The following is a 24,675-nucleotide window of genomic DNA, read 5'->3' as shown; positions in this document are numbered from 1 at the left end:
CCCCGAAGATAGATGATTGATCATTAAGAATATAATGATATTGGAGCAAAACCCCTAATCTGCAAGGGCTTTTCTTGCCAATTCATTGGCTGCGAGCCCAATTGGCACTCCTATGAACATAAAGAAAAGAACATTGAACAAAAGATTCAGACATAATACAATCATTTTTCACATGTGAGTCTCATTAATATTAAGGTAAATTTATATCATTACTGACTTTCAACTCCAATTAAAACCTCATGTAAAGATCCTTTTTTTATTTATTAGAGACTAACAGAATAAAAAAATAATTATTTCCTTACAAATATATATTATATTTCTATTAATATTAGTAGATGACAAACGTGCAATCTCTCGAGCTCTTACACTAAAAAAGTACCAACTAGACGATTATTGGATTAAAAATTTAATCTAGAGGATTAATTACAAAAAGGTTGAAGGTTAATTATTCCTATAGTCCTAAGTTTTATTGACGACATGAAACGTGTCAGTCCATGTGTGTGTCCCATCAAGCATTTTGGAGATCCCTCCTCTCCTTCCATTCCCCCCCACCTTCACCCACCTCCTTATATACCCCATTGTAGCTGGCTACTTCTTCACTAGCTACTGTCTAACTTTTCCATTAAAACATTGCCGAGTAGCAACATTACCTCTAGCTAGATATATAAATACCCTGTCGTCAAGAAGAATTCTAGGCATTTCCAAATCTTAATATCTACTATATAGTCAAGAAAATCTAGTTTATTTAATAGACATTTTGGATATGGGTAACACCGATTTTCAATGCCCACATCCTGTTGCAATTCCTCCTGAAAAACCATTTTTGAAGTCGCTAAAATCAGGTCTGAAGGAGACTCTTTTTCCTGATGATCCCTTTAGGCAATTCAAGAAGCAGCCAGCATCAAGGAAATTCATTTTAGGATTGCAGTACTTTGTACCATTCCTTGAATGGGCTCCTCGTTATACATTCGGGTCCTTTAAATCCGATCTTATTTCTGGAATTACCATTGCTAGTCTTGCAGTTCCTCAAGGGATTAGTTATGCAAGTCTTGCTAACTTGCCTCCAATTATTGGACTATGTGAGTAGTTTTTTTTTTTATATAAATATTTTCTTTCTTTCTTTCTTATTTTTCTTTCTTTAATTAGGTTCCGACTAACCGGGAGACTATTCTATTACTGATGACACGAGAGAATTAAAGCTCATTGAGTTTTTCTTTTCCTTTTTTCTTTTTTGTTTATTTTTGTGTGGAAATTGAACTCATGGTTAAATTAATGCAGATTCAAGCTTTGTGCCACCACTAGTGTATGCTTTGATGGGTAGCTCAAAGGATTTGGCAGTAGGAACTGTTGCAGTAGCATCACTTCTTATATCTTCTATGTTAGGGAAAGAAGTTAACCCTAATGAGAACCCTAAGCTTTATGTTCAGTTGGCTTTTACTGCTACTTTCTTTGCTGGAGTTTTTCAAGCTACTCTTGGCTTATTAAGGTCAGTTTCTTCGAGCCCATGTCACGACCAATCTAAAACTCTTCTGCTCTTTCTCTTCGTTGTTGGGATTTGTCTTGATAGTGCATCATGACAGTGTCATAGCATCATCACTAAAAGGCATCAAAACAAGAAACGGTTCATATGTTAAATAAAAAGAAAAAAGACAGAAAACTACACCCTGAGTTCTCCATATTCATAATCATCACTTTTAATTACAACAAGTGACGATTTGTTGTTAATTTAAATTTCAGACTTGGCTTTATCGTGGATTTTTTGTCCCATGCAACAATAGTGGGTTTCATGGGTGGAGCAGCCACAGTTGTTTGTCTTCAACAATTGAAAGGAATTCTAGGGTTGGTTCACTTTACTCATGCTACAGATATTATATCGGTTATGCGATCCGTTTTTAGCCAGACACACCAGGTAATATATATTAATTATCATATTAATTTATTGAGCATATAATTTTTCCTTTTTTTTTTTTTTGCTTATAGTATTTATTTGTTACCTAATTAGCTACTATATGTATTATAAAAATAATATTAATCGTTGGTTGGTGGTTGCAGTGGAGATGGGAAAGTGCAGTGTTGGGTTGTTGTTTTCTTTTCTTCCTCCTCCTCACAAGATACTTTGTAAGTAAATCTAAATCCTTTTCATGTCTAATGCAAGCTTGGAATTTGGATAATAAAAGACTTTCAAACATTTTTAGAATTTTATTAAATTGTATAATGAGTCACCCATAGGTTAAGTGTTTTGATTTGAATAAAAGAAAAATAACACTTATTATTTTAAATTTTAAAACTAATTCATCCAATAACAAGGTGAAAAATTAACGAAGAAGGGGATTTGACATATTATTGTCTAAAACTTCAATATTATCTACCCACCTTTTGCTGTCAAAATAGAAGGAACACGACGAATATATAACTCCACCAACAACAATAATTATATGATTCTTCTATAAGAGGTTTCTTTAAAAACAAGGGAACTTCTTAAATCCTTGAAGAGATAAACTTAATGATTTGAGTGTTTCAAATGTATAAGTTTATCCAAGATTTGGAGATATGACTTGTATAGATATAAAAGATATAAAACATAAACTCTTAGAGCTCATCAAATTTTACACCCACCAATCGAAATCACAACTGAAACAAATGTCTCATAAAGAAACGGCAAAAGGGGTCCTTCATATATTTCGTGCAAACTGCAAAGAGTTAAAAAAATAGAATAAAATTGAAGTGACCATCTATCCAAGAAAGTTTTGACATCATATACAGGTTATTAGTATTCTATTCAACCTTTGATTTGAAACCTACAGATCTATATGAATTATTTATGTATTGACTTGAGGTATTGTTATGTTATGGTGTTGAGACAATGATTGATTATTATTATGTTTTTGTGTTGTGAAATATTAACCTCGATGACAAACAGAGCAAGAGGAAACCATGCTTCTTTTGGATCAATGCTATGGCACCCCTGACTTCTGTCATACTAGGAACCATCCTTGTCTACTTCTCCCACGCCGAGAAGCATGGCGTTCAAGTGGTAAGTTCTCTCTAGCTCTACTGCTGTATAAATTATTTTAATTATTTGCGTTCACGTATAAACATAATCTTTAATTCTTCAACAAATTCAATTATAAACTCATTCTCACTGTTACACCTAAAATGTGGGTGTGAAACTTCACCTACCCCTTAATTATATTATTAAAAATCCAACTAATGGATTTGTATCATTGAAAAAAAAATTATTATCTTAATTGAGATGTAAAGATCTTTTATAGTTTAACTAAAATCTAGAGTTTGAGTTTTAAATATGCAATCTCATTAAAATTCTTAAAATAATATTTTATCACTCGTAAGGGTCAATATCCAACGCGCTCTAAAATAAATAATTTTTTATATATATATTTAAAATAATGTAGTTATTAATTTAAATCTTAGTGATGAAATTTATAAACTGAAAAAAAAAATATCATTAGAATAAATCTCAGATTTAGGGATTTTATTTTGGTAATTAAACTTAGCTCTTGAAAATACAGTTTAACCAACGCTCGAGATTGAAGAGGCAGTCTTAAAATTTATTTATTAGGATTTTATAAGAATTATCTTTTTGAAACTTGGATATTACTGGTAGCTATTAAGTTGAGTTTGAATATTTTATATATGAAATATGTAGCAAATTTGATCCTGACAAGCTAAGCATGCTCACTAATTATTTGCATACTACTTTGAGAGACCAAATAGAAATGGTAGGAAGCAGATCCTTAATTATCTGTTTTAAGATTTGACTAGTTGTAATGATAATTGAAATTATGTCATTAAAGGGTACCTAAATTTAGTGTTTTTTTGTTGTGTTTCTGCAGATTGGGCACCTGAAGAAAGGGTTGAATCCAATATCAATAAGTGAGTTGGCTTTTGGGTCACCATATCTGACGACAGCTATTAAAACTGGAATAGTAACTGGTGTTATAGCTCTTGCTGTAAGTCTCTCCCTCCCCCAATTCTCACATCACATCCTCTGCTCCCCCTCCCAATATATACGACTCTTCCAACCAACTATACCTTTCATCCGACATTTTGTACAAGACCAACCTTTTTTTGTATCCGACACATTTCAAAAATCATATATACACATTTCAAAATTGAAAATAAAAGGGTTTTATGTAATTTTTTATTTATTAAAACTTTCAATAATAGTTTAAAAATATCAAAAATATATATATATTTGTAATTCAAAAAAATTTATACTTTATAATTTTACAAATATTTTGTTTCTCTTATATAGATATAAAAGGAAGTTTTTTATATTTTAATTTACAATGAATGAATTATTTGTTTATTTTTATTTTTATCAAAAGATATAATTATTAATTTATACTAATAAATATATTTATTAATTAAATATTGTTAAAATTAATGACTATGCTATATATTATCCTTATAAATTGAAAGCCACACGTTTCTCAACATTTTGTATACTTCTTTTGCTTCATATGTTACACAATTCATCATCATGCTTTGTGGTCCTATATCTATAAAAAAAAATTAAAAAAAGAAAGAAAGAAAATTAATTGGGCATCTTCTCAAATTGAAAGAATTTATAATATTGTGACTCTATGTATTAACTTTTTATGTTATGGCTCCGTGGAAAATATCTACATTTTCCAGTGATTGATGCATCTAAAGATTTAAGTCACTGGAAAAAGATTTTCTGATCAAAGAAATAAATAATACAGTTCTTAATTGACTTTTTATTTTCAAATTACAAATATATTTCCGTATTTTTGTAATCAGATACACATAATTAGTAAATCAATGATCGGTAATCATATTCGGTAATCACTGCCTTACGTAAGTTATTACATAGAATCATAATTTCGTAGATAAATAATCCGATGATTAAATGTTTGTGTATAGTAGTTCAGTGGTGAAGAAATTAATAGCTACCACTCAATTTTATCCATAAGCAAAAATAATAAAATAAGTGTTTAACGCAAAGGTGGGTTTTATGGAATGTATAGGAAGGAGTAGCTGTTGGAAGGAGCTTTGCCATGTTCAAGAACTATCAAATTGATGGAAACAAAGAGATGATCGCATTCGGAATGATGAACATGGCGGGCTCTTGCACTTCTTGCTATCTTACTACAGGTACTCTGAAACTTAAGACTTGAGGCCCAGTTTCTGCTTTCAGCTATCCATCATTCGTTAAGTAGTTGTTTGTTGGGTAAAAAGAGATCCGAATTTGAATCATGTTTGACATAAATTTATGCTCGATGTGATCCAGGACCATTTTCGAGAACAGCAGTGAACTTCAATGCAGGGTGCAAGACTGCTATATCTAACGTAGTGATGTCAGCAGCAGTGATGATAACATTGTTACTACTGACCCCATTATTCCATTACACTCCCTTGGTAGTACTCTCCTCGATTATCATTTCTGCCATGCTCGGCTTAATTGACTATGAAGCTGCAATTCACCTCTGGAAAGTTGACAAATTCGACTTCGTTGTTTGCGTCAGTGCATACATCGGTGTCGTCTTCGGCAGCGTCGAAGTTGGCCTAGTCATTGCTGTAAGCAACTCATCAAACACTAGCCCCATTGATATTGTTGATGGTTATGTGCCATTCTATTAATAATAGTTTGGTGGTCCAATCATTGCCTTGTAGTGCAGAAAGTCAGGAGTTCAAGTCCTGCCACTCCCATTCTTTTGTTTTTTTTCTTAAGATAATTGGTTGAAGATTACTGATAGGACCAGAATTTGCAAATGCAGGTTGCGATTTCCTTGCTAAGGATGCTTCTGTTTGTAGCAAGGCCAAGGACTTTCCTGTTAGGAAACATTCCCAATTCAATGATCTACAGAAGCATGGATCAATATCCGACAGCCAACAGTGTCCCCGGAGTTCTAATTCTTCAGATTGATGCACCAATCTACTTTGCTAATGCAAACTACTTAAGAGAAAGGTATACACTGATACATCAAGAAAAAGAAAGTTTGACATGTAAGGTTATCACCTAAATCATGTTGTCTAACTTCTAGTTTGTTGTCAGGATCTCAAGATGGATATATGAGGAGGAAGACAGGCTAAAATCTACAGGAGGATCCAGTTTACACTATGTGATACTAGATATGAGCGGTATGTGTCTTGTCAGAGAACTTGTTTCTTTAACAAAACTTAGCAGAGAATGAATGTTGTATGAGGTTTGCTCTAATGTTTCAACTTCAATTTACAGCTATTGGTAGCATAGATACAAGTGGGATCACAATGCTCGAAGAAGTTAAGAAGAACACCGATAGAAGAGGTCTCAAGGTACAAAAATATTCTCATCTAAAGAGTTATTTCTCTTCTCTGCGAGTGAACTAATTATATATGTTGATTTTGAGGTGGGTATTTTGTGCTGTTGATTTCAATGTAGTTGGTGCTGGCAAACCCAAGAAGTGAAGTGATTAAGAAGCTAAACAAAACGAAGTTCATCGAAACAATTGGTCAGGAATGGATCTATCTAACAGTGAGTGAGGCTGTAGCAGCATGCAGTTTCATGCTACATTCATGCAAAGTGAGCCCAGTTACAGTTGATCAATTCGATGTATAAGATAATGTCTGACAGTAGAAATGGGAGACAAGATTAGCTAATCTAATGCTTACATCTGAGCTCAACCATAGCTAGAAGCAGCATCAGCTGATCCCACCTAATTAATTCATCCGAATGATCCAGAAGTGGAACAGAGATGATTTTTTTCTTTTTCTTTTGGGAAGATCACAAAGTCTAAATCCACTTTTGTAATTTCATATATCAAAATATAATATAGTTTTGAGTGGTTCATAATGTCGATGGCTCCCTTATGTGCCCTATTAGCCGCTAGAAGACATGATCTCAAATGAACTAACAAGGAATTGACAAGAGTCTCACAACGGACCTAAACAAAAAACAAAGAAAGTTCCTAATGATGAGATGCAGAAAGAGATACTTGGAATGGAACTATTTTCTTCCATATATGTGATGCTTCTTTGTAGAATGATAGCAGATAAAGTCCGCATGAATTGGAATGAAGGCAGAATGCCACGGCAATCATGGATTGGAATTACTTTTACACCAAACAAAATGAAAGGGAAGGAATTTCTACTAAAATAAAGTATGTGGTTAATGAGCATTAATAAAATCATTTAAGGAGTTGTGAAAAGATTCGGAAAGGTTATTCCACGATAAAACCAGCAGCTTCCTTTACATTTTTGCATGTAGACATTGATTGACCAAATGGAAAGATAAATGATGAAGGCAAAAACATTAGACGCTGAATTGCATCAAACAACTGTCTTAATAAGAAACTGTCAAGAGTACCTTGTGTAATTAGAAAACAAAAAATATTGGATTAGTGCTCAGATCAGGGAAGGAGAAACCATGAGCTATCTTGGCCGAGGCAGAAGATAAAACCTAACCCTCTATCCTATTTCCCACACCTATGCTGTATATGAAAATATACACACACAAAAGTCTATTTTAATTTTAATTGTTTCAAGACAATTATCACCTCAAATAACACTCAGAATAACCATAAGGAATTCTACTTTGAATTCATCATTTGAACAAAAGAAAAGGAAATAGAAGTTCTGAGCTTGAAGCTATCAAGTTTGATGAAAACAGTTCAAATATCATTTATGAATGATTGGCCTGAGTTGCATCAGTGCAATGCCATAACAAAGCAGAAAATGGCACAGAAAATGAAAGCTAAAATTTGGTCATGTTATTTGGACTATGCAGTAATTTCAAACAATGAAAAGCCAATTAATTAAATTGCAGCAAGCAGCTGTAAGCTTCTGCTACATGAAAGCTATCATTTAATATTCAGGGTGGGGAATAACCCATTCAATACAAGGGTCAAACCCTACTTGCCAATACAATACTCGGAAAGAAAGAAATGCATTAACTCCAAAAAACCAGCTTAAAAAAATTGAATACACGCACACTGGAGAATAAAAAGCACCTCTTTAAAATGCTTACAACACCTAACCAGGAGCTCAGTTACAAGTCAAGGCAAAACATGGACTGGCACTGTCTTTTTTCTTTTCACATGCAACTTCCTGTTAAAGTGCGCATTCTGAGTCCTCTGTTGAAGATGCCAAAGAAAATAATTAAATGCACTAGGAATTGGGCAGCTTCTCTTTGAACAAGCGCGGAAATACTTCATGTGCACTAATGTCTAGCATCTCTGGATCCCTGGAGAAAGGCATGATGAATTGAGTAGCATAGAAAAGAATGCATTGACATTGTGTGATGAGATAATAATTCAGTATTTTAACTTTTAAGCATCGGCTAAATAACAAATGAATTGAATAAGCACATTGCATGTGTTTCTTTAAGTGAACTCAATTATTGTGCAAATTTAAGTAGCTAAAGCATGTCTGTCTGACATTAAAGCAATTATGGCAACAACACATAATAACGCTATAGCTTAGACAGCTTCTATCATTAATACCTGATTTTAGCTATCAATAATAGCTGAATCCAAATTTATAACATGCAATGCTTTTCTAATGGATAAGGATGCAAGAACACAAAGCAAAGATGTGTTGAAGAAAAAAAATTCAGCAAGAGACAGAGAGAACCTGCACAGTGTTTGCCCCTTCTCGTTGGTACTGGAAATAAACCATAACTTTCGCAAGCAAGGCGACTCAAATTGAACAAAGAAGCCATCATGTTGCCCATGCTTCCACTTCCTTGATCCCTGACCTTTCCAAACCTGCAAAAGGTATTCAATGGATAAGAAACTGTCGAGTACACTATATGCATGCCAAAATGCATATCAAAACTAAACATAGCAACTAAAAACCCCTAATTGTTTGTGTTGTAAAGGAATGCATCTTCCTCTAGATGTATTTCATGCCCACAATAATCATATGGAATTAATCTGCTCAAGCAGACTTACACTCTGTCATGAAATTAAAGATTACCTGTGGATAAGATATGATACTCTTAGGTGCCACTAAGCAAGCTGCTTTTGAGAATGACTCCTCGGCATACTGCCTAAGAAATGTGAAACAGCTGCTGTGTGTATGGGGTGATTCAAAGGCCTGCAAATTTAAGCAAGTGATTATTTAAAACCACAGAGAAGTTCTTTAATATACAAACTATAGAAGACAGGATGCAAAAGCCCAAATCATTCTATACATTAAAATTTATACACTTTAAGCCTGAGCCAATACCTTATCAATATTAACAGCTGGAGCATATTTATCACTTTGCGTCTTTTCCTTATCAAGAAGAAAGTAGACTCTAGGATCAACTTTAGAAGTTTCATGCCATGATTTTACAGCCATCTCCATTGTCTCAACAAGGAAAGAGAAAATTTCTTTCAAACATTCTTCAGATCCAATCTTTTCAGACTGCAAAATGAAAGGACCAAATTTGTTCTTCTTTATAAAGGAGCATGAAAATATTACAGCTGAAATTGGTCACTCAGAAGCAAAAGTGGAAAAAGAAAGTTGAAAAAAGAGTGAATCTCAAAAATGCATATTACATTCAAAAACATATGCTGGAGCACAAGGTAAGAAGTGTATCATGGTTCTTCACTTGCATACTTACCATTTCAGATTTCAATTTATCGAAGTGCTTTGCCAAGTCAACATTAGACCTCATGCTCTCCACTTCTTGAGCTCGTTTTTTCTCTTTTGCTAATTGGGATATCCTCTTAATCTTTCTTGATACCTCAGAACTCTGTGGATTGTATTTTAAAGCTGTCTGAAAAGCAGCCGACGCCTATAATCATTAAAGAGGAAAAATATCATCAGATTTAAACCACAATCACAAGCTCCAGCAGAGAATGCTACCACATAATCTAAGATCATAAGATTTCCAGACATACATCATCATACCGTTCCATGGCTTCTAATACACACCCTTTCCTGAAATATCCCTGGTGGTAAGAAAGTAGAATACGTAAGCAGCAATCTAGAGAGTCACATGCAAGTCATGCCGAACGAATATGTACATTTGCTCACCTTTTCCCATTGCGGATTCAATGTGATTGTCATCTCAGCGTCAGCAAGCGCTTTGTTAAGCTTAACCAATTGCAGAAATGCAGCAGCACGATTGCTGACAAGCGATCGAACATCATGGAAACGAAGACACGTAGGGAAAATGTATTTTTACATAAAGACGCATAGCGTCAACTAAAAGCAACATATAACAAAAATAAAGATCTACATTCATAGACTGATTCATATTCCTAGATGGTCCAATCCAATCCCACGCCCTTTAGTCCGTTCAGAAGATCATAAGAGATGGCACATTTGCATTGAAAAACCAATTAGTTGAGATTCAACAACTAAGCAAATTATCTACACGGTGGATGTCACTGAATCTAGGACTTAAAATGGAGAATCGGGGCCACTAAAGTCAGTCTGAAAGTGACAAGGTATCTACGGTACTAGTTTCTACTGTTTAGACTCTAGAAAGCTAAATTTCTCATATTGTGAAAATGAAACTCACAATGAAATTCAACCCAAGAAAAGAAGAAAGGCAATGCAATTTTAAAAAGAAAAAAAAAAGGCCCGATTGAAACAATCAATCAGACACTGTAACTAACCAATCAAGATTGAACTTTCACTAATATTCAAAGACTAACAATTTCTCAAGAGAAAGCCTAATTTGTTTAAGTTACCTATAGAGAGTGGGATTTGAAGGGTCAAGCTTGATGGCCTGAGTATATAAAGCTGCAGCTTTGAGATAGTTTCCAGCTTTGAAGAATTCATTGCCTTTATCTTTCAACGATACCTCTTCCCCACCATTACCATCTGTGGAGGCTGCTGTAGCTGATCCTGCCATTGTTACTCGATAATAGCGAAGAGGAGTGCGCTGGGGCGCGTAATTTGTTGCTGCTACTTGCTAGGGTTTTACAAGGGTGATCTTCGCTTATCACATAAAACTCGAGTGAAGTCAGTGAAGCAGGCAGCTATTTTGCGGGTGCGAACATTGAGAGTTTCTGGGCAAATGGTCAATTTTTACTAGGACCTATCTTAAACTGCAGTTTCCAATTAAATCCCTAATTTCAATTTCAGTTATAGTGAAATCCCTGATATTACGATTAATCTAGGACCTATCTTTGAAAGAAGCTTGTTTGTGATGGGCTTTAGACTTTGTTTTTAGGAATCATTTTAGCCTATTGGACCTCTCTTTCGTATTGAGTAGGCCTAATGTTGGAATTAAACCCATCCCTCACTAAAGTAATTTCTCTTGAAGCTTTCTTTCACTTGAGGAAAAAGGAAAAAGCCATTATATGCAACTTTCCTTTGATAATTACATCCACATACAATCTTAATCTCCAAGTTTTCATCTTCAGTTCTTTCATCTTTACTTGAATTTGGGTCATGTTTGATTCATGGAATACTAAAAGAATAGGGTAAATCTACTTCCACATACAATACTTATTTTATAAAATTATTATTCTTTGATTATGTAAAATATATATTCCATATTTAAAAATGACTATATTTCTTCTTTTTTTAGAATGAAATAGTTTATTTCTTTAATTATCTATTTAAATCTACTTCCTATCATCTTTTATTAATTATATATTACCACTGTTACTATCGCGGTCGTTATTACACCACCCGACTATCAGTATAGCTATCGCTGCCAATACTTGCCGCCACCGTCACCGCCACCAATCACCATCATCCATCCACAATCACCGTATGCATGTTAATGATTTATGATATTTACTAATAATTTTATATAAAAATAATTAATTTAAATCCATAAAGTAAAAAGTGAAATAAAAATTATTTAGAGAAATAACCATAACATTCCTATTTATTTTATTCTAATCTATTTTTCTTAAAGTCTTGTTTATTCCATACATATTTCATTCCATATTTAAAGTTGGTGTTAATCTTCAAGTCAAGTCACTACTCTTATTTTCTTAAATCGAAAAATGGTACAAGTTGATAGCTTTCTTCTTTTTTCCAGTTTGACAATTCCACTTTGTATTTATGTACCTTCTTATTTAGATTTCTTTTTCTTTTCTTTTTTTGGCTATATATGGAATGTATGTTGGAGAACTTTGCAAGACCAAGCACCACCTACTGAGTACTGACCAAGTCATGGCAGTCCTCTTCAAACAATGCCCCGCCAAGCCGCCGCACGAGCTTAATTAACAAATGAGACAACAAAACGAAACCCAAGGCATCCCAAATAAACACATCCTCTAGAAAAGAGACCATTTAATTTAAGCACCAATTCTCGAAACCAAAACACAAAGAAAAGACTGTTTACGCGTTATGCCGTCACTACTGCCTTTGTCTAGTTGGTTATGGGTTATCTTCTTTCTCTGTTTTTACCTTTTTTTCTTTTGTGGTGCCATTGGTTAATTTTTCTCATTCTTTGAAAAGTTCTTCCATTCTTTTCAAATTGATAGCAGTTTGTTCTGATGTCATTACCAAATTCTTTAAGTAAAATAATTAGAAAATAAGCAATAATAATATGAATAACTCTAGTAGTTGAAACATTATTATAGACTTTAGAAGATATAGCTGACATGACATTGCTTTATTATTTGGTCTCAAGAGTTTGGTAAATTGACTCCCCTGATTTTATTTTCTTTTTTATTCATTTCTTTGACCTGCATTTATATAACTGGTGCAAAAATGTTTTCTAAACAAAATCACCATTTAGAAAATGTCAAGTGAAAATAGTAACTATTATACTGTAATTTATTTTTCCTCTTATATGATGTCTTTCAAAGGTTAATTTGCTAATTGAAATTTTCTTTTTCCTGAAATTGCTTTAATGGGTTTCTTTATTCTTATGATATGATGATGTTTGTGCTTAAGATGGGTTCAGTATATGTGTGTGTGGCAATGGCTGGTCTTCATGCGCAAATAGCTTAATATACAATTTTCTTTTTCTCAATGATTGGATTGCTGTTTGGCTTGCATTCTAATTCTACTCTATGATTATTCATCTACTGCAAGGAAAAATACATAAATATATCTAAATTAATAACTGCTTGCTTCATTAAGTTCTTTTAATTCTCTGTTCTCTGCATAGTTTTTGATATATTTATTCATGTTGAAGCATGTTTCTCTTGCTACTGTTACCTTAATTATTACACATATGTTTGACTTTAAATAGATAAATATTTATTTCACTTGCAAGTGGAACTAAATAAAATCAGATGGTACCATCACAAGCACATCTAAGTCTCAAAGAAATTAAATTAAGTTAATTGTGTGTATACATACATACTAAGGCAAACCCAGTCTTTGGTTAGCTCTCAAACGCCACCTTATCTACTTCTTGACCTTAATTAACCCTCCCTCAATCTTGAGGATTATCCATATTATTTAAATTATCAGTGAACACTTAGTTTTGGCACCAACATTAATTTCTCAACCAAAACATAAGCCTAATTTTGTATGTTCACATTTTAGATTGTAGGAACCAAGTTCTCTTTGGTGTGCCGATTCAAGAAACTAGTTTCACTCTTGATTTTGATTTTTGTTATTTAACTTTTCATTAGGCATTCCGTTTTAATTCATATTAGTTTACGGGGACTTCAATCTATGGAAGACGAATTGCAAATTCCAATTCTTATCCTATGCGATATTCATTTACTCTGTCAACTGGGACAAAACTATCTCCTATTTCAACTAGAATAATCCAATATGGCAGGCATTTATTATTTATTTGTCCACACTGCAATGACTAATATTCCATAATATTCCAACCACCACAAATACTAATTAATCTTCACAATCTTAGATGGTAAGACTTGTTGATTACCAACCATTAACTACAAAATTATGCTCTTATTAGAGAAAGCTTCCAGGGCCTGTGCTTCGACAGGAAGCACACGAAAACTACAAGTAACTTGGACATATTCCACCATTAAAATTCATTGTCAATAAGCATCTACAATCATAGGCATCGAAAATTTAACTACTTCTTAATTACAAGAATTAAATTAGTATTTATAATTCATGTTTCACAATTTGCTGTCATTTTTTTTCTACTACATGTATACATGTGTCATCATATAGCACTCTTGTATATATTTGTATATATACTTGAAATCCACATATAGAACAATTTAAAGATTAAACTTCAAATGCATGAATAATTCCAGTGCAATTACATTTCATGTATAGAAAGCCAATACAAAAGAAAAAACCGTGTTTCTGGTGAGATGAGGTACCAAATTCTCCCCAAACAAATCATAAGGTTATATACTTAAATTATTTTACCTCTTCTACAATGCCTTCCAGTGCTTTTGCATGCATGTGTGAGATGGAACCTTTTTTTGAAAAGAAAAATAGAATATTTGTACCCAAAAGAGAAAAGGAAAAATCTTGTTACCTTCTTCATCAATGAAGTCAAATTATAAAAAATGTGAAACCTCTCTGTATTCCACTAATAATCATATATACGTACCTCGATCATCAGCTAACTTTTCCTCGCAATTAAATAAATACAAATGGAAAATGTTCAGAATTAAAGCTTTATTTAATTCTTTTAATTAAATTAGTCCAGTATTATTTTATGATACAAATCACTGATTGGACCATCCAACCTTTCTTGGAAAATATGTATATCAACAGATATAAATTAAACCTCTGTTTTCATAAACACATCAAACTACTGACGATACCTTAGTGTCATTAATTTGATGAAGAACCCTTATCTCACAATAGCCCTTTTGGGCATCCTAACAGTGTTCTTCTCTAAACCTTCTTATCAAGCTTCTTATAGTTCTTCTCCTCCACCACCCATTCCAAGCCCTAGACTTTTAAAGGCTTATATAGCTCTTCAAGCTTGGAAGCATGCAATCACTTCTGATCCTAAAAACTTTACCTCAAATTGGTATGGTCCTGACGTCTGCAGCTACACAGGAGTCTATTGCGCACCTGCCCTAGATGACCCTCACACCATAACAGTTGCAGGTATTGACCTAAACCATGCCAACATAGCAGGTTCTTTACCTGAAGATCTCGGCCTCCTTACTGATCTAGCTCTCTTCCACCTGAATTCTAACCGCTTCTGTGGCACTATTCCCGATAGTTTTCGCCATCTTCGCCTTCTATATGAGTTTGACATTAGTAACAACCAATTTAGTGGTGAACTTCCTCCTGTTCTTCTTTGTCTAACTTCACTCAAATTTCTTGATGTGAGATATAATGAGTTCTATGGAAATGTCCCTTCTAAACTATTCGATTTGAAACTTGATGCTCTTTTCATCAACAACAACAAATTTAAGTCATCTTTGCCCGAAAACTTTGGGAATTCTCCAGTTTCAGTCATTGTATTGGCTAACAATGACATTAGTGGTTGCATACCTTCAAGTTTGACTAAAATGGGAAGAACCCTTAAACAAATAATTCTGACGAATATGGGATTAAATGGTTGTATTCAATCTGATATTGGACTGTTGAATCAAGTTACAGTTTTTGATGTCAGCTTTAACAAGCTTGTGGGTTCATTGCCCGATTCTATGGGTGAAATGAAAAGCTTGGAGCAGCTAAATGTGGCACATAACAAACTTTCTGGCAATATTCCTGAGAGCATATGTTTATTGCCAAGGCTGGAGAATTTCACATACTCTGACAATTATTTCTGTGGTGAGCCACCAGTTTGCCTGAAGCTTCAAGCTAAAGATGATAGAAGAAACTGCATACCCCATAGGCCTTTGCAGCGATCACCTGAAGAATGCAAGGCTTTTTATGCTTATCCTGTTAATTGTAATGCATTTGGATGCTCAAGAAGTCCACCACCTCCTCCACCACCGCCTCCTCCTCCTCCTCCTCCTCCACCACCACCACCTCCGCCGCCGCCGCCCCCACCGGTGCATCATTATTATCAGTACCCTTGACCAGAGTGTGCAGAGACTTTATATTAATAAACACATACTCATTTCTGTCTTTTGTGGTCATTTTCGCAGGGTGAAAAGAAGAAGAGCGGGGGAATTTAGTGTTGGGGGATATGTGAACATATTTATTGATTTGTCTATTAATTATCTTAAACTCGTTTTGCTTAAAAATGAAAATTGTCTGACTTTTAGTTATTTGTATGATTGTACATATTTTTTGGCCTGAATGATGATGTTTGTCCTTTGGTACTGTTTTGCTTGCATGAACAATTTGATATTGATTCTGTCAAAACTTGAAAGGCTTCAATCATCTCAAGGATTTGTTTAAGAAAAAAAATCATCTCAAGGATATGATTGATTTCTTGTTGATGGGTAAGAAATATTGGCTTGTCACCTAATTAGTATAAAATATTAGTCGCCGTTTATGCATATAGTAATAATAGTTGGGACGACATTCCTTTGCATGCTTTGAACTTGGAAATAATTGCAGAAGCTATAATCATCACAAACTTAATCCGGGGTACAAGTTAAAACTTATTATTATCACTGACTTTTAATTCGCTGTCAATAACCTTTTTGTTATTTAAATTTTGTATTTGAGACTAATTTTCTTTAATAAATTGTGATGTCATTGTAGCCTAAGTCATTTGATTTAGCAAACTAAACCAAACTAAGCGGTAAATTAATCTTCGGAAGCCTTTGGTTTTCTTTGTCTTGGATGTATAAAGAAGAAAAGAAGACTCAAATTATATTGGTGGAAATTGAAATATGCAATTCTCTATTATCATATTAAATTTGGGTGGGTTCGGAAGAAGGCTCCTTGAAGCTTTCTGAATTCATTGCCAGTCTTGGAGTTGGAGGCATCCTTTTGAGATGTGGGTCTCGTGGCCTCTTCTTGTCTTCACAACGAAAGACTTTCAAATGGGCTACGAGGCTTGGTTTCTGAAATTAATGCTCATATGCAAGAAAAACAAATACGTATACCAAAGCATATCACAGACTACTTCTGCCAGTGACCCCAACATATGGACAAAGTCTTCACACTTCTGATCACGTCATTAAAATCTTAGACACAAGCCACTGATCATTAAAAAAAGAAAAAGGAAATTGGGGAGACCTTACTCCAATCTCCTCATCCACCATCTGTTATCATCAATATTTGTCGAAGTTATCATTTTTAATGGCAAATGAAAAGAAAATAACTAATAAAATCACTACTTTATATATAACTTACTCTTATAAGAAAAAGAGAGAGAGAGAGAGAGAACAGGAAATACTGTGTTAAAGGAAACTAAATCTTGACTAATTAATAGTTATATCCACAACTAACAACCTAACTTCTTAGAAAGAGTAAAAAACCGCACTAAACAGACAAGAAAAAGTAAAGACACTTTTTTTCTGAAAATTAAAGTGCGTTGCCTTGAATTTTAGATAACATTAATTGGATGCTACTCTACCTAAAACTCTTGCCCTTTTTCTCTATTATATATTTCTCCTTTTAAATAATGTACCTACATTTTGTGGGCTTTCTTTCATTTGAATTTACTTAAACACAGAAACTTTACTGATCTTATAGCATATAAATACAAGACTAAGAGACATAATTCATGGAATATAATTAAGACTCAGAGCAAAAGCAAATAGTTCATCAAAGTGCTACCAGAATATGAGTAGAAAATAACGAGAAATAATATAGACGGTTTCCATGGCAACCTCATCTTATATAGAAATAAAAAATTTCCCTTAAGAGGTGGAGCTCTTGTAGCTGTATATGGACCAGGGTCCCAATTAATGATTTACAGTGATATTAAATATCTTATAGTAACGGAAACATAGAGGACCATGCTAGCTTGTCCTACCAACTTTTAAAGCTTACCTGCTCTACCGTGTGACAGTAAACTACGGTCTTCATTAATTCTTAGTAAACCCTGCACCAGGATATATACGTGTTCACATATTGGGAAGTTATAGTTTTCTATATCGACCCAAAGGCCAGGCATAACCTTTTCTTTCCTGGCTCAAGTGTACTCCACTACTCAGATTCATGCAATTCCCATCTCCATTTTTAACACTGTCGGTAACAGCCGCTTGCACGATTCTCTACTTCAGATTTTTGTTTTACAGGCACTCTATAGATAGGTATATGTCATTATGTATATGGTTAGTTTCAAGGTTACTGTATTCTGTCCAAGCCAACAGGTTATTTCCGATAGCAACTTGATAAGAATTTTCCTAAACTGAAACATTTTTGTTCGTTGAACAGATCATCTTAATTAGAAGTACAGGTTTCCTAGAGAGTGATAACGTTTTCGCATTAATGGCTCTGCAGCCTAACTCCCCCACTGTTTTGATCTTATCTTCATTTATTTATTACTAGCCTACTAACTTACATATACGTATATTTCAAGGAAAAAGAATACTTGTGGTCCAATAGAAAGCTCAATACAGCTAACATTTGCTTAACCATCTACAGAGACCCTTCTCTTTTTTCCTTAATTCATTGAGCTTCAATTATTGCTGATTACACCGGGTAACTAGTTATATTCAGCATAAATATGATAGAAATTTTAACTCTTATCCATCTTATGTGATATATTATAATTGAGATTATTTTTTATTTAAATAAAATAAATTTATAATAAATAGGAATTAACTAAGTCACCATAATTGGCAAAGTAACAATGAATTAGTGGATACAGTCAATGGTTTCTCATGAATTATTAATCTTATGCAAAATGTATTTATGCCTGAGCTCATTTTAACATCCAACTACCTAGATTTATTGATCTTCATAATCTAGATGGTAAACCATGTGTGGATCAACCGACCATAATTTAAAACCCATACCCACTCACATGACTCACTGTTTTATGATTTAAATTGCTTGAAAAAACCCATTTAGTTAGATAATGACATGACCACTGTAAATAGGGGTTAATATTTCACATCTCCATCCCCCATCTTCAATTTTAGTACATTAGTACCTTTCAAAAATGGAAATAAAAAATGTGCACTTGCCATCTATTTAAAAGAACTCGCATTCTTTCATCCTTAACTAACAAATTTAGTTCTAGGAAAAATTGTGCATTTCAGTGCATCTTACCTTAAAATATAAATGCAAGGACTCCTTCGGATTATATAAATATAGTTAATTTCTTTTCAAACTAATTCTATATATTTTTCTTGCAAATGTATAAACACATGTGCTATATTTCTTAATACATGTAAAGTATTATATTTTGTTGGTGAATACATATATAGTACGACAGTCGTATATGTATATATGTGTATATGTAAATATAAATTCAAAGTGCATTATTTTGCACGAACACTAGACGAAATTAAGATTAACTTAAATTCCAATAAATTATATGAAGAAAAAGACTGATCAATGTAAAAGGGACCAAATATTCTGGTCATGATTGATCAATGCGAGTCAACTAATATTCAATCCTCATCACTTATCTATTAATCCTGCTGTTTCATTTGGAAAACAAGTATTTACAATGACAATGATACATTGACAAGATTATAAAGCCCCTTAATATTATTTATACATGTATATATACCCAGCATTTTATTCTATGTGTTTTGATTGATTATATACATATATAATATGTATATATAAGATGAAGTTATGAATCATTATTGCACTGTCCCCAAACTTTACAAAAACTTCAAATGATCTTCAAGCTATGAAGCTCTGATATACATCAAAATATATAATTGGTTTTTGATATATATCTTTTCTCCAACAAAGAAAGAAAAAATGAAGAATTCATATCTCAATCTATCCCTTTGGGCTGTCCTCCTATTCCTCTCAAAACCATCTCATCAGAACATTTTTCCTTTTCCTTCATTACCAATCCTAAACCCTAGACTTCTGCAAGCTTACATAGCTCTTCAAACTTGGAAATTTGCAATCACCTCTGACCCTAATCAATTTACTGCCAACTGGTATGGCCATAATGTCTGCAACTATACAGGTGTTTATTGTGCACCTGCCCTAGATGACCCTCACACCTTAACCGTCGCCGGAATCGACCTGAACCACGCCAACATTGCCGGATTTTTGCCGGAAGAGCTAGGCCTCCTTAAAGACCTTGCACTTTTCCACTTGAACTCTAACCGATTTTGCGGTACCATCCCTGCTAGTTTTATCAAACTCCACCTTCTTTATGAGCTTGATATTAGTAACAACCAATTTAGTGGTCCATTTCCTTGCGTTATCCTTTATCTTCCTTCTCTCAAATTTCTTGATATTAGATTCAATGATTTCAGTGGCGAAATCCCAGAACAATTGTTTGATCTAAATCTTGATGCTCTTTTCCTTAATGATAACAAATTTGTGTCAGGTCTGCCTGAGAACTTGGGCAATTCACCCATTTCTGTGTTTGTACTGGCTAATAACAATATTGGTGGTTGTATTCCTCCAAGTCTGGCAAGAATGGCAGAGACACTTGAAGAGATTATTCTTTCTAATTTGGGATTGAAAGGCTGTTTACGTCAAGATATAGGGATGTTAACAGAATTAAAAGTTCTCGATGTTAGCTGCAACAAGCTGTCAGGATCTTTGCCTGAATCCATAGGAGAAATGAAGAATTTGGAGCAACTAAACGTGGCACGTAACAAGTTTTCAGGTCATATTCCTGAGAGTATATGTTCCTTGCCCAACTTGGAGAATTTCACTTACTCCTTCAACTACTTCTCCAGTGAGCCATCCGTATGCCTCAGGTTGCCGGCTAATGACGACCGGAAAAATTGTATTCCGTACAGACCTTTGCAGCGGTCTCTTGAAGAATGCAGGTCGTTTTACTCACATCCCGTTAGCAATTGTGCAGCCACGGCATGCCCAACCAGCTAGAAATGTCGGCACCGCCACCGCCGACTAATTACTGCATCAAGATTGATTGGTTTGGTTACTAATTAATGATCACAGCATAGGGATGATAATTAAATAAAATTCAACAAATTTACTTTCTTGAATTGAATGGATTTCAGTTATTTATATATGTGGCGGTTTATTTTATTTGTTCTTTTTTAGTCAAATTTGGTTGTTACTATTATTAGGCCTGATAGGTATTTTCAGTAGTCCCTGACCTAAATTTATATCTCAATATCGTAATGTGTTAGCAAAGTGTGTCGAGCATATTAAGAGTGATGAAATAATACTTCAAAAATTTTAATATAATTATATATTTAAAATTTAAATTTGAAACCTTAATTAATATTTAAAATATTTTTACTATCTCATCTATATATTTTTGGATAAATTTATGTGCTAGTTAGTAACTTCAACAAAAAAAAGATATTTTTATAAAGAATCTCAATTTTCGTGTACTGAGTTTTATATTCCAACATTAAATGTATAGTTTATTTTTATTTTTTAAGTGGATATGTTCTTTAAATAGCATATTTCAATTATATTCAAACAATATAATGATACTTTTAACCTCAATTTATATCATTTATCTTTTCACTGAATTAAATAGATTAATACTAATGAAGCCAACTGGCATTATGTTTTTATTTGAATCCAACTTATTATTTGAATGTTATAAAAATAACTTGTAAGATAAAATAAAATTTTCCTAATTATTATTAGACCAAGTGCTAGCTAGCCAGGCATTGTAAGTTACTATCTTATTTGTAACTTACCAGTTGCGATGTTGAACATTTGGAGCCAAATTCTTTATTGCAATTATGAGTCCCTACCATGTGAAGAAAAGGTCGGAAATTTAAACTATGTAAAAGAAATACAAGTGAAATAAATACTGCCAATTCATAAAGAAAGTATAAGTACATAGCTTTTGTTGGTCACTTATGAATGATCAACCAAGTCCATCCACTACAGTCAGCTTCTCAAATAACATTTGAAGAAACCATATCCACGTGGCTTTATTTTCACATTCAACAACTGCCCATGTCACTAGGTACATCTTATTATTGGTATCTTTAGCAACTACTTAAACTAATGTTCCCTTTAACACTGTTTTCCAGAAACATGCATCAAAACCTGACACATACCTACAACCACCTAGAAAACCCCTAACTAATGTACTAAACCTAATATAAAACCTCTGAAACACACAATATCCTTCAGCATCAACCTCTTTCTTCAACTCAAACCTTCCTTCCTTGTCCATTTTCTTCAGTTCAACTTCATATGACCTTAATTTCACATAGTTTTATGCAAATGAGCCTCTCAGTTTGTTTAGGGCTTTTCATTGCCCTATTGCAAGTCATTAAAGTTATATCTACATCATATGTTAACTTGACATCTTCTTTTATTAACTTAGCACTATAGTAGGGATTCATTCGAAAAAGACCTAAAAACTCCTTTGCTAACCATTTGGAGTTTGCCTGCCTATTAGTTGGTTCCCTTATGCAATTATGCTCACCTATGTATATGTTTATCATAAAAGTATCCTCATCCTGTAGTTTGTTGCCATACAGTCTCTATGGACAACCTGTGGCACATCCGGCATCAAGCTTGCCACCATCGCTTCTTTTCCATCTTATGTTATGTCCATTCAATATTGTCTATATTTGCATTACACCCTTGCATTCAGTCATATCCTTGAATCTTAAGCTAATACATAGCTCTAAACTTTTATGGTCACAATTGCTAGCATACACCTTTGCCTTCACCCTCTCTTTTCTGTATGGAGATAGGTCACCTTCATTTGATGATACTGGAGTCATCACAAACTCATCAGAATCAATACAACTTATATTATAACCACTCTCTTCTTTTTTAGTTTCATCTTTTAAGATGATTGTAGTAGTTTCAGTCCTATTCAAGTCATTTATTTTCTGATTACTCCTTTGACTAGTTACATCATTTGCATTAGCCACACTAGTTCTATTGTTTAACTCAGGGGCCCTTTCTTGTGCTCTGTCTAGCTTGAATCACTCTCTTCCAAGTATTGGTAGCTTCATTTTCATCATCATAAGACTCAACTTCATGTCTTCTAGCCTATTTCAAATTTCTCATAGCTTCAAGAAGCTCCTCATCATCTGAGCTAAAATCAGAATCATTCAACACATTATTTGCATCACTAACTTTAATAGGCTTATAGTCAATATCTTCACTATCAGTACCAATGTCTTCTTCTTCAGCCATAGCATGAAGTTCACTATCTTCCACTCCCCCACTAATCTGTGAAGCATCTACATCACCAATTTCATCATCACCTGTATGTTTTGCATTCTCATTCAAATATGCATCATTATCATCTTCTACATCATTCTCAGTAATCAAGTCAACTATAGCCTCCCCTTCACAGTACACTGCAATCACCATATTCCTAATGAATTTTAATATTTTCATAGCACCTTTATCCTTTTCAAAGAAGTAGAAACCACCACCTTTAGGTTTCATGTATCCCATTTTCAAAACCTTAGAATACCCTAAGTCCTTCACAATGCCTTCTATATAAACCCAAATTTGTTTGGATCACAATTATAACAAAAGTCAATCTTTCCCCCAACATATTTTGTGTCTAAGTTAGCTTGAACAAAAAAACCTCCATGGTGCACTTCTATAGCAAACAAATCTATACTGTAAATTAATAAATACCAACATATGTTAGACCATGCATTCTTCTTAATTTATTATTATTATTATTATTATTATTATTATTATTATTATAGTTATTAAACAAAACCTATTATAACCCAAAAAGTCAAAACTTTAACAAACACTAACAACCGATAAAAATAATGCAATGTAGCAGCATAGTTATGGTACTTATGCAGTTCTTCTCGACAATGCTTGCTGGGGTCGAATGGGAGCAATCTCGCCAACAAATCGAACGGTTGTAACTTCACTTTTAGTAGATCAAACAAACAGAAATCCACATTATAGGGAACCACAAACCTTAGCTTTCAAGGTAGTGGACTCTACAATCGATAAAGAAAGTGTTGTTCTTTGCCTTCTACTATGAGAAAGGTAGGTAAGTTTTGTAAGTTTGTATTAGTTTATGATTTGGGGATATGGAACAGAAGTTAGGGTTTTTTTATTTGATTTATTGAAAATGACAAATGGATGCCAAAACACAGCATTTTGTTTAATTAGTGACTCAATAAATGTATTTTGTTGACTAATCCATATTTTTCTTACTAATATATCTCTGGTTGCTACATTTGCATGCCACGTAAGTGTCTTCACTGTAAAATATCAAAAAATCTCACCGGAAAGTATTTTTGTTAAAAAATTGAAAGTAATTATCTGATTTTATAAATTTTGAAAAAATTGGATAAATTTATTAAAAGCGCGAAAGGTCAAGAATTAATTGATAATTAGGCCATAATATTTTTATTTTATAAAAAGTCTTTTGTTTTCAAATGAAAATAAAAAAATTTCACTTCATTTATTCCAAGTCTACCTTTTATACTTAAAATATCACCTAAATAAAAAATAAAAAGTTTTTTTTTTATAAGTTAAACATATTTTACAAATTTTATAAATTTTCTATAAAAATAATTTTTTTTTTATTTTCCTTAAAAACTAAAAAATAAAAATGAAGAAGTTTTATTAGAGCCTTTAGGCCCTTTACTTTCATTTTGAGAAAAAAAAAAATAATCACCTAAAATAATAATTAAATAGTATTCGTGAGAAGTTGTCATGCCATTTCAACTGTTGACATGATAAAAGAATATCTAAATCGATTTATATCAATTATTTCACTTATGTAGCATTCTATGCGCTAAATCCCTATACGTTATCGAAAAAATCATTATGAAACAAGTTAAATATGGATTGTTTGAAGCAACAACAATTATATCCACAACTTTTGCTTTCCTTGTAATTTTTCTTTTC

General features: G+C 33.3%; 3 protein-coding genes and 1 pseudogene across 4 annotated transcripts; 3 read left to right on the top strand and 1 right to left on the bottom strand.

Annotated features, from left to right (window-relative positions):
• Nucleotides 1-594: 594 nt before the first annotated feature.
• LOC8280865 (sulfate transporter 3.1) lies at nt 595-6,817 on the top strand. Of its 2 annotated transcripts, none has more exons than XM_048378786.1 (12): nt 595-1,079; nt 1,279-1,486; nt 1,738-1,909; nt 2,053-2,118; nt 2,921-3,034; nt 3,855-3,971; nt 5,013-5,139; nt 5,276-5,562; nt 5,763-5,953; nt 6,041-6,126; nt 6,224-6,300; nt 6,407-6,817. In XM_048378786.1, the coding sequence occupies exons 1-12, from the start codon at nt 764-766 to the stop codon at nt 6,581-6,583; spliced, it is 1,938 nt and encodes a 645-aa protein (XP_048234743.1). In that variant the 5' UTR covers nt 595-763; the 3' UTR covers nt 6,584-6,817. The 2 variants fall into 2 exon arrangements, with proteins under 2 accessions (XP_048234743.1, XP_048234744.1); XM_048378787.1 differs by having other exon boundaries at nt 940-1,079; nt 1,147-1,486.
• Nucleotides 6,818-7,753: 936 nt separating this feature from the next.
• Nucleotides 7,754-11,035, bottom strand: LOC8280866 (hsp70-Hsp90 organizing protein 1). Its single transcript, XM_002517035.4, has 8 exons — nt 10,650-11,035; nt 9,988-10,081; nt 9,852-9,902; nt 9,572-9,745; nt 9,193-9,372; nt 8,941-9,060; nt 8,596-8,729; nt 7,754-8,206 (listed from the first exon to the last, which is right to left on the bottom strand). Exons 1-8 carry the CDS (start codon nt 10,811-10,813, stop codon nt 8,131-8,133), a joined length of 993 nt encoding a protein of 330 aa, XP_002517081.1. The 5' UTR covers nt 10,814-11,035; the 3' UTR covers nt 7,754-8,130.
• A 3,570-nt stretch (nt 11,036-14,605) lies between these two features.
• LOC8280867 (leucine-rich repeat extensin-like protein 6) lies at nt 14,606-16,046 on the top strand. The gene has a single exon (XM_015717963.3). The coding sequence runs from the start codon at nt 14,655-14,657 to the stop codon at nt 15,852-15,854; it is 1,200 nt and encodes a 399-aa protein (XP_015573449.2). The 5' UTR covers nt 14,606-14,654; the 3' UTR covers nt 15,855-16,046.
• A 3,436-nt stretch (nt 16,047-19,482) lies between these two features.
• Nucleotides 19,483-20,880, top strand: LOC8280868 (annotated as a pseudogene).
• The last annotated feature ends 3,795 nt before the right edge of the window (nt 20,881-24,675 follow it).

The sequence above is a fragment of the Ricinus communis genome, chromosome 9 (assembly GCF_019578655.1).
Source record: "Ricinus communis isolate WT05 ecotype wild-type chromosome 9, ASM1957865v1, whole genome shotgun sequence".
NCBI lineage: Eukaryota > Viridiplantae > Streptophyta > Magnoliopsida > Malpighiales > Euphorbiaceae > Ricinus > Ricinus communis.
Note: the sequence above shows the minus strand (reverse complement) of the source record. Positions and strands in the feature narration are given on the sequence as shown.

What these genes read in the sequence shown, in the direction of transcription:
- LOC8280865 (XM_048378786.1), top strand. Translation starts at nt 764, where the DNA reads ATGGGTAACACCGATTTTCAATGCCCACATCCTGTTGCAATTCCTCCT. An exon ending in GCTACTCTTGGCTTATTAAG is followed by an intron (nt 1,487 to 1,737) that starts GTCAGTTTCTTC and finishes TTTAAATTTCAG; the next exon opens with ACTTGGCTTTATCGTGGATT. An exon ending in TCCTCCTCACAAGATACTTT is followed by an intron (nt 2,119 to 2,920) that starts GTAAGTAAATCT and finishes GATGACAAACAG; the next exon opens with AGCAAGAGGAAACCATGCTT.
- LOC8280866 (XM_002517035.4), bottom strand. Translation starts at nt 10,813, where the DNA reads ATGGCAGGATCAGCTACAGCAGCCTCCACAGATGGTAATGGTGGGGAA. An exon ending in TGAATCCGCAATGGGAAAAG is followed by an intron (nt 9,903 to 9,987) that starts GTGAGCAAATGT and finishes TCTTACCACCAG; the next exon opens with GGATATTTCAGGAAAGGGTG. An exon ending in CCATGGAACGGTATGATGAT is followed by an intron (nt 9,746 to 9,851) that starts GTATGTCTGGAA and finishes TAATGATTATAG; the next exon opens with GCGTCGGCTGCTTTTCAGAC.
- LOC8280867 (XM_015717963.3), top strand. Translation starts at nt 14,655, where the DNA reads ATGAAGAACCCTTATCTCACAATAGCCCTTTTGGGCATCCTAACAGTG.